Raw genomic sequence first — 15,407 nt, 5'->3', positions numbered from 1 at the left:
CTGCTGAAAGAGGCCCCTGTCATCAGGGAATATCGTTTCCATGAAGGGGTGTACTTGGTCACCAACAATGTTTGTTTAGGTAGTTGGTATTTGTCAAGTACCATCCACATGAATGGCATGACGACCCAAGATTTCCCAGCAGAACATTGCCCAAAGTACCACACTGCCTTCTTCCCTTCTCTTCCCCAGGTAATTAATGCGCACACACCCAGCCATCCAGATGATATAAAAGAAAATGTGATTCGTCAGACCAGGCCACCTTCTTCCATTGCTCCATGGAGTTCTGATGCTCACATGCCCATTTTAGGTGCTTTTGGCTGTGGACACGGGTCAGCATGGACACCCTGACTGGTTTGCGGCTACACAGCCCCATACACAAAAAACTTCGATGCCCATTTTTGTGCTTTCAACACATCAACTTCAGGGACAACATGTTTACCTGCTGCCTAATATATCCCAAGGACTTTCAGATGCCATTGTAACGAGATAATGTTATTCACTTAACCTGTCAGTGGTCATACAGTTATGGCTGATCGGTGTACATTCATATTTCAGCTTCAAACCACAGGGACTGTATATTACAGCAAACTTTCCATTATAATTGTTACCCAAAGCCAAGAAGTTCCACATCTTTATATTTTTCTCTAATCTTCATATTTATTATCATATTAATTGAAATGTCTATCACGGTCAGGAAAGATAAATAATTCTTTGTTTACCCGGGTTGATATATGAAAAGGAAACTATATGTGAAAATTGATTCCAGAATCTAAATAGTGGTTGTGGGAAAAACTCCGCTTTCCACAAAATTCCTACTAATTTTCTTATGCCTTGTCCAGCTTTGACGGCCACAGAGAGCGACGGCACACTCTTGATGGAGCAGTATGTTCCTTGCAACTCCTGTGCAGCTCTGCCACAAGACCAGGAGGGGGCGCTAGAGGAGAAGGAACCTCACTATTTTAACATGGAAGATTGTGTCCTGACTGCTGTGGATAAAGACTACTTGGAGTGTCCGAATCATCCTGAAGAACCCGTGTCCCTGCAGGAGCTGGTCCCTGAGATTTTTATGACAGATTTCCCTTCCAGGTACAGTCACAATGTCCTTGTAAAACAGCAACTACTACCTACTTTTAACCTACCGACATCATGCAACATTTGTCAGTATTGTATTGAGGGGTCTATGTAAGCCATATTATGGATCAGGGATGAGCTCTGGCGTGTTCGAGTTCGTACGTGCCCGATCCCGCCAGGAAGCTGACACTGCACTCCGCTAATCACAGGCAGTGAGACATTTCCCAATCCGCAGCTGCACAGATCGGGAAATGTCTCACTGCCTGTGATTAGCGGAGTGCAGTGTTGGCTTCCTGGCGGGATCGGGCATGTACAAACTCAAACACTCCCGAGCTCATCTCTATTATGGAATAGGCATTAAAGCTTATTTGGCTGTACTTTTCATATAGTGCAGTTCGTTCTGCAATCCTGTGACCCATTTTCAGCAGACAGCAGTCTAAACCTCACTGTTGACTGACGTCACAGAGCCGGTCCAGGCTGGGGAAAGATCGTGACCATATGGTCGGGATCCACCCAGATGCCTGGACAGGCACCAGAGCTCAGTCTGTCAACAAGCCGCTTAGAGCCTGAGCCAGTCGCTTCCACCCCCTCCCCAGCCCAGTGACCCAGTGAGTGCACGGGTGTGCGGGTAGGTGCACTGATCAGCGGTCTTTGATCGCTCAGTTCTCAGTTTAAGCGGCGGGGTGTCCCATGCGCAGACACGGGACACCTGAGCTTTCCCGGCACTATATGCCTTCTAGATATATAAGCCTGGCGTCCCTATGGTTTATCTATGCATTTGTAAGGATAGCCATATTCAGCCCTGGGTCGCAAGGACTCTATACTTTATAATCTCTGATTCTCAAACTCTTCAACTCCACTTGGCTGGATCTGAGCCTGGTACCATTACATTAAAGGAATTAATCTCTGGAATTGAGATCCTAACTTTTGATCATGGCCTTCTTTTACTGTGACGCACATGTCTATTTACCAGTGGGGGTTTTAAATAGATAAGCTATTGACTTACCTTATGCGCTTGTTTGTCCCAATGGTCCCATCTTAGTACTCCAATGCCCGCCCAGAGGGTTTTCTGCATGTTGGTGCTTTGGTACTGAGGTCACTGCTGTAATGTTCTTGTGTGTCCTTATGATGCAAAACACGCCAACACATGAGGACTTCTAAACTACATTGCAATCTGTAAAGCATGTTAACAACTATGGCTGTATGAACATACAGGGTCTACTTTATCCATAAGCACAACTAGAATATTGGTTTTTAACCACTTTAATACCGCTCACGGTAATACTACTGCGGCAGAGCGGCACGATACCGCTCAGCCACGTAGTATTAACGTGATGCGCGATCACGGCTCCAGAGCGCGCTACCGCGCGCCGCGGGTCCCGATCCCGATGTCATTCGGTAGGGAACCGATCAGTCATCAGATACTGACCAATGATTTTTGGTCAGTGTCTGTAGATCGGTCCCCACCAATGGCAATCTGTCCCCTGTCTGTGTAATGTAAACACAGACAGGAGAAGTGATGTCACTGTCCTTCCTGGAGTCCTTTCGGTTCCAGGAGAGAGACAGAGACACACCAAAAACGTGAGTTCCACCAACACTACACTGACACACCTCACATAGGTACATTTAACCCCTTCATCACCTCTGATCACCCCCTGATCACCCCCAAAACCCCTCACAGTGAACACTATATACAGTGGTATACAGATATTTTACTGATCACTGTATAAGTGTCACTTGTGAGCGTAGTTTGCGCCTGCGTTAGGCCCAAATAGGGTTAGGGTACCCGCCACCTATCCCCTAATAAAGTTTTTACCCCTTGATCAGCCCCAGTTAACCCCTTCACTACCTATTACTCTGTGCACTAAATACAGTATATAGGTAAATACTGATCACTGTATTTAGTGTCACTAGTGACCCTAATTTGCGCTTGCGCTAAGCCCATATAGGGTTAGGGCACCCGCCACCTATTCCCTAATAAACTTTTAACCTCTTGATCTTCCCCAGTTAACCCCTTCACTCCATATAAATCAGTGCACTAATATATACAGTATATCAGATAACTACTGATCACTGTATTTAGTGTCACTGGTGACCCTAATTTGCGCTTGCGCTAGGCCCGAATAGGTTTAGGCCACCCGCCATCTATCCTCTATAAAGGTTTAACCCCTTGATCTCCCCCAGTTTAACCCCTTCACTTCCCTGTCACAGTGTTCACTATATACAGTGATTACCGATCACTGTATTAGCGTCACGGGTGACACAACTTAGGCTAGCTAGTTAGCGTCAGGGTCCCACTACACCACCGTTACTTAGCGTCAGTTAGAGTCAAGTACACTAACACACACACACCACCGTTACTAGTATAGTGTTTGAACAGATCAATATCTGATCTGATCAGAACTATACTAGCGTCCTCATAATTTAGTGTTCCCCAAACGCAGTGTTTGCACAATCAGCACTGATTCCTGCTAGCACCTGCGTTTAGCCCCCCTGCCCAGCCCACCTTACCCAGGCAAGTGTAGTAATCAATAGATTACTGACACTTCCAAAAAACACAAATCACACAAAACCGCTGCGTTAGCAGAGTCAGGCCTGATCTCTGTTAGCACTAGCAGTTTTTCTTTGTAGCGACCAAATAGTCCTCGACAACCAGGTGCTTTTATTACCTAGTAGTCGCATCACTGTACGAGTAAATTTAGCTACCAAAATGACAAAACGTTCGTTCAGTGATGATGCTATATACAGTATAATGGCCATGTCAAGTGAGAGCGATGGGGAAGCCTCACTGTCAGAATCAGGGTCAATATACGAACCAGATGACGGCAGCGGCTCCCTGACAGATAGCTCCGACAGAGGGGTCCCTGCTAGGGTCAGGCGTACCCGACCCCATTCTGGAGTTGTTGACTTGCAAGAACTGGAGGTTTCTGGTATGCAGCAGAGTGCCAGTACTAGTGCCGCTCACACTTCTCGTGAACTGGCAAGCACGAGCGGCCTAGTACACCCTGGACCTTCAACCAGCACTGCAGTATCACCTGGTGACGTGGCGAGTCACCTGAGTGCAGTTGAAGCTGGTGCAGTGGCTAGCACGAGTAGTGGCCCGCAGCCACCGCGTATCCGAAGACAGGCCCGTAGAGCCCATAGTGTCCTCCCTGAAGCGCTGGCATATCCTAATTGGCAGCCCACAGATTCCACAGCGCCAGTACTTCCCCCATTCACCGCCCAACCCGGAATCCAAGTGGAAACAGCTGGTTTTAATCCCATAAACTTTTTTGAGCTGTTTTTCACTGAAGATCTTTTCAGATCTATTGTGGACCAATCAAATTTGTACGCTCAACAATTCATCGCCGCCAACCCAAATTCACCCCTTGCCAGACCATTCGCCTGGAATCCTATTACGATTCAGGAGTTTAAAACCTTTCTGGGCCTTTCCTTCAACACGGGCATTACAAGAAAGAATGAATTGCGGTTATATTGGTCCACTGACCCAATTCATCAAATGTACGTGTTCTCTGCTGCTATGTCCAGGGCTCGATACCAACAAATATTTTGGTTCATGCATTTCAACGACAATGAACTCTGTCGTCCTCGGGGAGACCCTGAATATGATCGGCTCCACAAAATTCGGCCCCTCATAGACCACTTCAATCAGCGGTTCGCAGCCTTGTTTACCCCCCAACAAGATGTCTGCGTTGACGAGTCCCTGATTAAGTTTACTGGTCGCCTTGCTATCAAACAGTACCTCCCCAGCAAGCGTGCCAGATACGGGGTCAAGTTGTATAAGCTTTGTGACAGGGCCACAGGCTATACAGTTAATTTCCGTGTCTATGAGGGAAAAGATAGCACTGTGGAGCCCCCCGACTGCCCAGGCTACATAGGGAGCAGCGGCAAGATAGTTTGGGACTTGGTGTCACCCTTATTCGGAAAGGGGTACCACTTGTACGTGGACAATTTCTATTCAAGCGTGCCACTTTTTAGACACCTCTATCAATTGCAAATTGGCGCTTGTGGCACCGTGCGATCTAATCGCCGGGGCTTCCCCCAACGGCTAGTGAATGCCCCACTGAGCTCGGGGGAGAGAGCCTGCTTGAGGTGCGAGGAATTGCTTGCAGTGAAGTGGAGGGACAAACGAAACGTTTACGTGCTGTCCTCCATTCACCCAGACACGGCAGTCCAAATTACTACGGTCACCGGTGTTGTTGTTGAGAAACCCCTCTGTGTCCACGACTATAACCGTAAAATGGGAGGGGTGGACTTCAACGACCAGATGATGGGACCGTACTTAATTGCCCGTAAGGCCAGACGCTGGTACAAAAAAGTGTCTGTATACCTATTTCAATTGGCTGTTTACAACGCTTTTGTCTTATACAAAGCGTCTGCTGGAACATTATCCTTCTTTCAATTCCAAGAAGAGATAATCAGAGCCCTTCTGTATTCAGCTGGTGCTCCTGCCCAACTTCCCCAACCAGATGCAGTGAGGCGGCTGCATGAGAGGCATTTTCCGCAATACCTCCCGAGTACCGATACCAAACGATACCCCCAAAAAAGATGCCGTGTCTGCAGCAAGCGCGGATTTAGGCGTGACACCCGGAATTATTGTCCCGACTGTCCTGACCGACCTGGTCTTTGCCACGGTGACTGTTTCCGTCGCTACCACACACTAGTGGATTATTAGCATAGGGTACAGCATGGCACAGTTTAGGGCACATTTACACAGGGTCTCAAAAGATGTTCGATGGCTATCGTCATTTTGAGAGACCCGAACCTGGAACCTGGAACTCGACGTTTGAAGAAAAAAAAAAAAATACATAAAAGCCAAAAATAGTTGTCGTCTCAGTCATTTTTTATGTTCTTCTACACTTCCTATGTACTTTTAATGTACTTTGTTTGTTTTTCATTCTTTTGTGACCTGTTTCTCTTGCAGGTACTCGTCGGCTACCACGCATTGATTTCATATATTCTGACACAAACAGTGTTTGCGCTCAGCATACATGGATACCTTTGCTGATAGCAGCTGTGGTGATTTTCTGATTTCAGCACTGCAGTTAAAATCCTATTTTGGTATACGTGGATAGCGCCGTGTATACCCATCATTAAATTCAGTGGGTGGTTGTTTGGGCGGTTAATGATGAGAATCCAAAAACTTTTGTTGTGTCAGTCATTTTATATGTCCTACTCTTCCTAATGTACTTTTTTTTAATGTACTTTGTTTGTTTTTTCATTCTTTTGTGACCTGTTTCTCTTGCAGGTACTCGTCGGCTACCATGCATTGATTTTATATATTCTGACACAAACAGCGTTTGCGCTCAGCATATATGGATACCTTTGCTGATAGCAGCTGTGGTGATTTTCTGATTTCAGCACTGCAGTTAAAATCCTATTTTGGTATACGTGGATAGTGTCGTGTATACCCATCATTAAATTCAGTGGGTGGTTGTTTGGGCGGTTAATGATGAGTAATACTACGCATTATTCCTGTGCTGATTTCTGATAGGTTCTCTTTTTTTTCGTTCAGCCCACAGGCTGCATGAAAAAAAAAAACCTATATGCCAAACAAAGACCAGCAATGTACTGGTACGTTGCTGGACTTTGAGTGGTTATACCAGGATGATGCCTGCAGATTTAGGCATCATCTTGGTATCGTTTTTTACAGCAAGCGGTCGGCTTACATGTAAAAGCAATCCTAGCGGATAATTGGCCGCTAGACTGCTTTTACATGCAGTGGGAGGGGACTCCCCCCCCCCCTCCTGCCGCCTTCCGCTGCCTTCCACGGTTTTTCTCGGGCTCTCCTGTCCCACCGGTTAACCCGAGAGTGCAGCCGGTGGTTCAATTATCTAACCATAGAGCTGATTGGAGATGAGAATGGCTCCAATCATCTCTATGGCCTAAGATGCCGGAGGCTACGAGCATTTCATAACTTCTGTTTCGCCAGAAATAAACAGCGCCATTGGGAAATTGGGAAAGTATTTTATCACACCAATTTTGGTATGGTCAGATGCGTTAAGGTCAGAGGAAAGATCTAGAGTATAAAAGACCCCAATTTTTTTTAAAAAGAGTACCTGTCACTACAGATTGCTATCATAGAGGAAATTTAAATTCACCGTGATAACAATAAAAATGATTAAAGAAAAAAAAATGAAAGAAAAGGTGTCAAAATAACATAAGAAAGCAAATTAAAAAAAAAAAAAAACAAAAAAAAAATCAAGCCCCCCTGTCCCCCCGTGCTTGCGCGCAAATGCGCGCACAAGCGTTGGTCTAGTGTCATATGTAAACCGCAATTTCAGCATGCATGTGAGGTATCGCCGTGAACGCCAGGTCGAGGGCAGTAATTGTTGTGGTAGACCTCCTCTGTAAGTCCAAAGTGGTAACCTGTAAAGACTTTTAAAGGCTTTTAAAACCGTACGTAGTTTGTTGCCGCGGCACGGGCGTGCGCAATTTTTAAAGCATGTCATGTTAGGTGTCTATGAACTCGGCATAAGATCATCTTTTAAATTTTACCAAACAATTTGGAATTATATAGTGTATTTCTGCATTAAAAATAAAAAAAGTGTTTTTTTACGCAAAAATTGCGTTTGGAAAATGTGTGCGCAAATACCGTGTAACAAAAAAAATTGCAACATCCACCATTTTGTTCTGTAGGGCCTCTGCTTTAAAAAAATATATAATGTTTGGGGGTTCAAAGTAATTTTCTTGTGAAAAAAAAATATTTTTTCATGTAAACAAAAACTCACAGAAAAGGCTTGGTTTTCAAGTGGTTAGAAGAGTGGGTGATGTGTTGCTAAAATTGAGCATAAAATGCCAGGACTGTTCAAACACCCCCCAAATTACCCCTTTTTGGAAAGTAGACACCCAAAGCTATTTGCTGAGAGGCATATTGAGTCCATGGAGTATTTTATATTTTGCCCTAAGTTTCAGGAAAATGACAATTTGTTTTTTTTTTTTTGTTTTTTTACACAAAGTTGTCACTAAATAATATATTGCTCACGCATGCCATGGGTATATGTGAAATGACACCCCAAAATACATTCTGCTGCTTCTCCGGAGTACAGGGATACCCCATGTGTGAGACTTTTTGTCAGTCTAGCCGCATACAGGACCCGGAAAACCAATCCGCACCTTCTGGCTTTCTAAGGGCGTAAATTGTTGATCTCACTCCTTACTACCTATCACACTTTTGAAGGCCATGAAATGCCAAAATGGCACAAAACCCCCCCAAATGACCCCATTTTGCAAAGTAGACACTCCAAGCTATTAGATGAGAGGCATGATGAGTCCATGGAATATGTTATATTTTGCCACAAGTTTCAGGAAAATTATTATTTTTTTTTTTTTTTTTTTTTTTACACAAAGTTGTCAGTAAATGATATAATGCTCACACAAGCCATGGGTATATGTGAAATGACACCCCAAAATACATTCTGCTGCTTCTCCTGAGTACAAGGATACCCCATGTGTGAGACTTTTTTGCAGTCTAGCCGCGTACAGGACCCGGAAAACCACTCCCCACCTTCAGGCTTTCTAAGGGCGTAAATTGTTGATCTCACTCCTTACTACCTATCACACTTTTGAAGGCCATGAAACGCCAAGATGGCACAAAACCCCCCAAAATGACCTCATTTTGCAAAGTAGACACTCTAATCTATTTGCTGAGAGGCATGGTGAGTATTTTGCATCTCTCATTTTTTTTGGAAAATGAAGAAAAAACAGGAAAATGCATTTTTTTTCCTCTTTTTTCAAATTCCAAAACTTTGTGACAAAAAGTGAGATCTGCAAAACACCCAACATGCCTCTCTGCAAATAGCTTAGGGTGTCTACTTTCCGAAAAGGGGTCATTTGGAGGGGGGTTGTGCTGTCTTGGCATTTCATGGCCTCCGAAACTGTGATAGGTAGTCAGGAGTGAAATCAACAATTTACGCCCTTGGAAAGCCTGAAAGTGGGGGTTGGCTTTCGAGGACCTGTACTCGGCTAGACTGCAAAAAAGTCTCACACATGTGGTATCCCTGTACTCAGGAGAAGCAGCAGAATGTATTTTGGGGTGTCATTTCACATATACCCATGGCATGTGTGAGCAATATATCATTTAGTGACAACTTTGTGTAAAAAAACAAAAAAAAAAATAATAATAATATATTTCCCGGAACTTGTGGCAAAATATAAAATATTCCATGGACTCACCATGCCTCTCAGCAAATAGCTTGGGGTGTCTACTTTGCAAAATGGGGTCATTTGGGGGGGTTTTGTGCTATGTTGAAATTTCAGGGCCTCCGAAACTGTGATGGGTAGTCAGGAGTGAAATCAACAATTTACGCCATTAGAAAACCTAAAGATGGAGATTCATTTTCGGGGTCCCGTACACAGCTAGGCTCCCAAAAAGTCTCACACATGGGGTATCCCCATACTGAGGAGAAGCGGCAGAATGTATTTTGGGGTGTCATTCCACATATACCCATGTCATGTGTGAGAAATTTATCTTTTAGTGACAACTTTGTGTTAAAAAAAAAAAAAAAAAAAAATTGTAATTTTCCCAAAACTTGTGGCAAAATATAAAATATTCCATGGACTCACCATGCCTCTCAGCAAATAGCTTGGGGTGTCTACTTTGCAAAATGGGGTCATTTGGGGGGTTTTGTGCTATCTTGAAATTTCAGGGCCTCCGAAACTGTGATGGGTAGTGAGGAGTAAAATCAGCAATTTACGCCATTAGAAAACCTAAAGATGGAGATTGATTTTCGGGGTCCCGTACACAGCTAGGCTCCCAAAAAGTCTCACATATGTGGTATCCCTGTACTCAGGAGAAGCAGCAGAATATATTTTGGGGTGTAATTACACATATACCCATGGCATGTGTGAGAAATTTATCTTTTAGTGACAACTTTGTGTTAAAAAAAAAATTTTTTTTTTTTTTATTCATTTTTCAAACACCTGTGACAAAAAAATTAAATATTCAATGAGCTCAACATGCATCTCAGAACATTCCTTAGGATGTCTACTTTCCAAAAAGTGGTAATTTGGGGGGGTCTTGTACTGCCCTGCCATTTTAGCACTTCATGAATTGAGATAGGCAGTCAGAAATTAAAGCTGCGTAAAATTTCAGTATTTACACCATAGTTTGTAGACGCTATAACTTTTGCGCAAACCAATAAAAATACGCTCATTGAATTTTTTTTTGTCAAAGACATGTAGCTAAATATATTTTGGCCAAAAAATATGACATAAATTGAGTATATTGGATATTTTTTAAAAGACAAAGTTGAAAATTTCATTTTTTTGCAAAATTTTCGCTCTTTTTTTATTAATATCGCAAAAAATAAAAAGCGCAGAGGTGATCAAATACCACCAAAAGAAAGCTCTGTTTGTGGGAAAAAAAGGACGTAAATTTTGTTTGGGTACCACATTGCATGACCGCACAATTGTCAGTTAAAGTCGCACAGTGCCGAAGCACAAAAAGTGGTCTGGACGTAAGACAGCAAAATCCTCCGGTTGTAAAGTGGTTAATAACAAATATACATACATATTGTATGTTCTTTTTAAAAAAAAATGTTGAACAAAAAACATTTTAGGTTTTATATGTTTTCTACACTCCATGTTTGACCTCTATAGTCTGATTTTTCTTCTTCTTCTTTTTTTCAAATCCTCCTACATAAGTTGTATCTGTTTATCTGGTAAAAGTGCTGAATATTTTAATCTTGTCTGAGAGTTCAGAAAAAAGGGGAGCAGAGAGCAGACAATTTCTAGGGCACCTATATTAGAGACATGTGTGTCCAGAAGGTGTATGCAACTGGACACCTACCATCCAAAAGACCCAATAGGAATTCCTAATGGTCTTATATTTAGGCAGGGAGCCACCGTAACCCTAGCAGTGTAATGGAAAAATATGTAAGGAAGGAATAAAGGATAACCTCCTAAGAATGGCTGCAATAAGGGATGCTCACACCTGCTATTTTCAAAATTTCAAAAAACTTTATTGGAAACACGGAGTATAAAATACCCCCTGTATGAGGGGAGTTCAAAGATGATTCGACATACACAGATGGATACAATTGTGGTGTCAATACATGTATTGACACCACAATTGTATCCATCTGTGTATGTCGAATCATCTTTGTATTGACACCACAATTGTATCCATCTGTGTATGTCGAATCATCTTTGAACTCCCCTCATACAGGGGGTATTTTATACTCCGTGTTTCCAATAAAGTTTTTTGAAATTTTGAAAGTAGCAGGAGCAGAGAGCAGAGGCTCATGCTAATAGCAGAGGAACAAATCAGCAGACAGAAAATGACATTGAGACAAGTACACACTATAGAGGGATATGCTTTGTTCCTATGTCATGTCTGAGGCTTACAACCACTTTAAAGTGATTGTAAACCCCCATCTCTGACTTGTACCTATAGGTAAGCCTATAATAAGACTTACCTATGGGTACTGTAAATATCTCCTAAACTGCACCGTTTAGGAGATATTTACTGTATAGTGCACCAATGGCGTCATCGACGCATGCGCTCTGAAGGAACGGCCGCCCCTGCCATTTCTTCAGAGCCCTGTACCGTGACCGGCGGCTCCCGTGCGCATGCGCAGGAGTGACGTCACGTGGCTCCGGCCTGTAGCACAGCTGGAGTCCGCAGACCTGGAAGGGTGAAGATGGATGCGGCCTCCAGCGGGGACGACGAGGGCTTCGTTTGGAGGCAAGTGTCACAATGTGCTAATATGCGATACTAGCACATTATGCCTTTTACTTTTCAGGTAACAAAAAAAAAACACTGACTTTACTTTCTCTTTAAGTGTAGTGACATCATGAGTGACAGTACAGGACTTTCTCTGAGTATAGAGGCTCCCAACAGCAATAGATCTCTGCTATAGCGATCTATTCCATAGTTGCATGTCACAATGTAGTGTCAAAAAGGGAATCAAGTTCTCCTTATATGAAACACATGAGTTCATTTTGAACTTTACCAGTCTGCTACATTGCAAAACATTTGCGTAAAATGTTTCAAATTTTTTACTATTTGTTCCCAATAAAAACCAAACAAACCCAAAAGAACCAAAGAAATAAAAATATATCTAGCTAAATTTGCTATCAAATTAAAGCCCTATCTGTCCTAAAAAAAAATGCATAGTGCATTAGGGTGGACTCCAAAGTCTAAAACAGGGATCCTCAAACTACGGCCCTCCAGCTGTTGCGGAACTACACATCCCATGAGACATTGTAAAACTCTGACATTCACAGCCATGATTAGGCATGATGGGAATTGTAGTTTCTAAACAACTAGAGGGCCATATTTTGAAGACCCCTGGTCTAAAAGATCTAATTTGTAGAACTGAGACATCGCCAAAACAATACAAAAACTTGTGGGACTCAATTGGGGTTAGGGAGGGAAAGGCCTGGCGACTCAAGTGGCTAAGATGCAAATCAAAATTCTTCCTAGGTAACGTTATTCATGAATAGTTTCATATTGCCATCACCTTTCGGCCCCAGATCGAGTCACTGTCCAAAAATGGCTGCTTCAGCCTCCGCAACATCTCCAAGATATGCCCCTTCTATACCAACGACACCGCAAAGCTTCTAACCCACTCCCTGGTCATCTCTCGTCTCGACTACTGCAACTTGCTCCTCATTGGCTTACCTTTATATAGGCTATCCCCCCTTCAGTCCATCATGAATGCTGCTGCCAGGCTCATCCACCTTACAAACCGCTCGGCATCTGCCACCCCTCTTTGCTAATCCCTCCATTGGCTGCCACTCAACCAACAAATTAAATTCAAGATACTAACCATAACTTACAAAGCCATCCATAACTTGGCACCCAGCTACATCACTACCCTGGTCTCAAATTAACAACCTAATCTTTTTTTTTTTTGTTCCTCCCAGGACCTCCTTTTTTCTAGTTCACTTGTCACCTCCTCCCATGCTCGCTTCCAGGACTTCTCCCGAGCCACTCCCATCCTCTGGAATGCTCTACCCCAATCTGTCTGACTATCTCCTACTTTGTCTACTTTCAGACGATCCCTAAAAACTTTTATCTTCAGAGAAGCCTACCTGGCATCCACCTAACAACTTTACATAACTTTACATTTTTTTTCCATCAGCACATCCCCCACAGTTAATTACCTCTTGTATCTCTTGACCCTCCATCTTAGATTGTAAGCTCTAATGAGCAGGGCCCTCTGATTCCTACTGTATTAAACTGTATTGTAGTTGTACTGTCTACCTTCAAGTTGTAAAGCACTGCGTAAACTGTCGGCGCTATAAAAAACCTATATAATAAGAATAATAATGTTGTTTTTTGTAATCTTGTTTTTTAGGTTATTTCTTGACATTCACAACTTGGAATATTCTGAAGAAAACACTAACATTTTAGGTCAAGGGGGCAGTGGAACGATCATTTACCGGGCTGCCTACAAGCAGAAGCCCGTAGCCCTGAAGATGTTTCAGATTAAGAAATATCGCACCTCTGCAGAGATTACCAAAGGTATTCTGCGTAATTATTGGTCTTTTTGAAAACATGTGAGCTGGTTAGACTGTGTGTTTAATATTCAACAAGGAATATTTATAAGGTATGCATTTTCTATGGCTTTTTGCAATTTCTAGTATTGATTTTTTTAGCAATGCCTAGGAGATACAGATATTTTACCATACTTAACCACTTGTCTACCAAAGTACATTTATAAACCGCATGGTAGACAAGTAGGTAAATCAGCTCACCATTGCTGCTGCTGCAGCTGTCAGCTTGGTACAACCGGCGAACGGCTTTTTGATAGAGCTGCATAATTACTTTCATGGGGCTCTTTAAAATGCGACCCGCCACCCCCCTTCCCCAGCCAGCCGCACCTGCAATAGTTCCTGGGCTCTTCCTTCTTCCTGGGAAACTACTCATACTGTGAGAGCAGAAGGAACTTGGTGAACAACTGTTCCCCAATCCCCCCTAAACGAATAACCCCAGAAGCAAACGTGTATTACATTACTTCTGGGGTCACAGCTGTCCTTGAATAGATGCAGCTGTTCAAGCACAATCTGTGCTTGAATAGCTGCATTGGAGGGCAGGGAAGACATTGAGGGTCTAATAGACCCCTGATGTCTTCATAAAGAGCACCATCACCTGCCCATGCTGTCACATAGAGTTCTTGTTAGCCCTCTTGTGATAGCAATAATATATATATATTTTTAAATTAGGGTGTTTAAAAAAAATGATATCATATAAAAATAAGTTAACCATTTTTTTTAGAGCACCCAATAACTGTATGCATCGTTGGGCAGCCGATGCTTATGTGCTGAAAGTGCGCTCACTGCATGTTCTCAGCACAAAGATCGAGCCGTCGAAGATTCTTGTTATGGACTAAAGATTGTTAGCCAGGGGGACCGGCTTCCGATCGTTTGAACACTGTGACTGTGGTCACATGATCGCCGATCACTTTCTCTGCCCGGGCTTTCAGACCTGTTTAAAGGGATGCCAGAGTGGGCAAGAGGGGGTTATGGCAGCTTGGCTTGTATTTTCAGATCCACATTAAAGAGGGTCTAAACAAAATCTTTCTTCTGGATTCAAACAGCAAATCTGTGTAGGTATCAATATATAACCAATATAAAATATTACTCTGGAACATGAGAAAGCTCTAATAATGCAAATAAGGCTAGCAATGCACATATATAAATAATCTAAGCGATTCCTCCATCCATGCTAAACAACATGTAAGAAGGTTGTTGTATTCTGACGGCTGGCAGAAGACCAACAATTTTCCACCCGATTCCTTTGATTATTATGCTGCAGATGGTCTTTAACCTCTTCCTGCCAAGCTTACACATATATACGACCTTACCGAAGGGGGTCTTTAAATGTGGTGCCGCATATATGCACTACTGTATTTGTGCTGAGAGCGCAGTGCACAATGCACCCCCAGCACAGAGAATGAGTTGTCACAGAGAGCTCCTGGTCTTGTACTAACAATCGGGAAGTTGGAGGACCGTTTTTTAGCAACCATCTGCCTATATTTAGCTATCAAGTGGTCAGCCACTGGATAAGCCTGCCCCTGTGTTTTTTTTTTTCTCTTTCGTTTGGACACAGCTCCTGATCTTCTTAACCATTGGGTTATACTGCCCCCTATAGGAGTATGACACTAGGCAGAAAGTGTCTGGCTATGCCTATGGGCAGTCCTAGGGGGTATACTGCCTCTCTCTGCTATAGGTTGATGTTAGATAGATGTTTTTTTTTTTCCTCCTGTTTTTTTCCTGTGAGATCTACAATCAACTGCTGGACTAGGCGACGGGCTGGGTAATCTAGATCCAGTGGTCATCCCAGTATGGCCAGCAAGCACACGCAGACCTCAGCTACGCGATAAGTC

General features: G+C 43.1%; 1 protein-coding gene across 2 annotated transcripts in view; it reads left to right on the top strand.

The window, feature by feature from the left end:
* LRRK1 (leucine rich repeat kinase 1) overlaps positions 1–15,407 on the top strand; it is a 439,003-nt gene that overhangs the window by 358,745 nt on the left and 64,851 nt on the right. For both annotated transcript variants that reach the window (XM_082253047.1, XM_082253048.1), the window contains 2 exons: positions 840–1,086; positions 13,377–13,543. In XM_082253047.1, coding sequence (XP_082109173.1) covers positions 840–1,086; positions 13,377–13,543 — 414 coding nt within the window. The remainder of the gene's footprint in view (positions 1–839; positions 1,087–13,376; positions 13,544–15,407) is intronic.

The sequence above is a fragment of the Pelophylax lessonae genome (genome assembly GCF_965119305.1).
Source record: "Pelophylax lessonae genome assembly, chromosome: 4".
Taxonomy (NCBI): Eukaryota; Metazoa; Chordata; class Amphibia; order Anura; family Ranidae; genus Pelophylax; species Pelophylax lessonae.
Note: the sequence above shows the minus strand (reverse complement) of the source record. Positions and strands in the feature narration are given on the sequence as shown.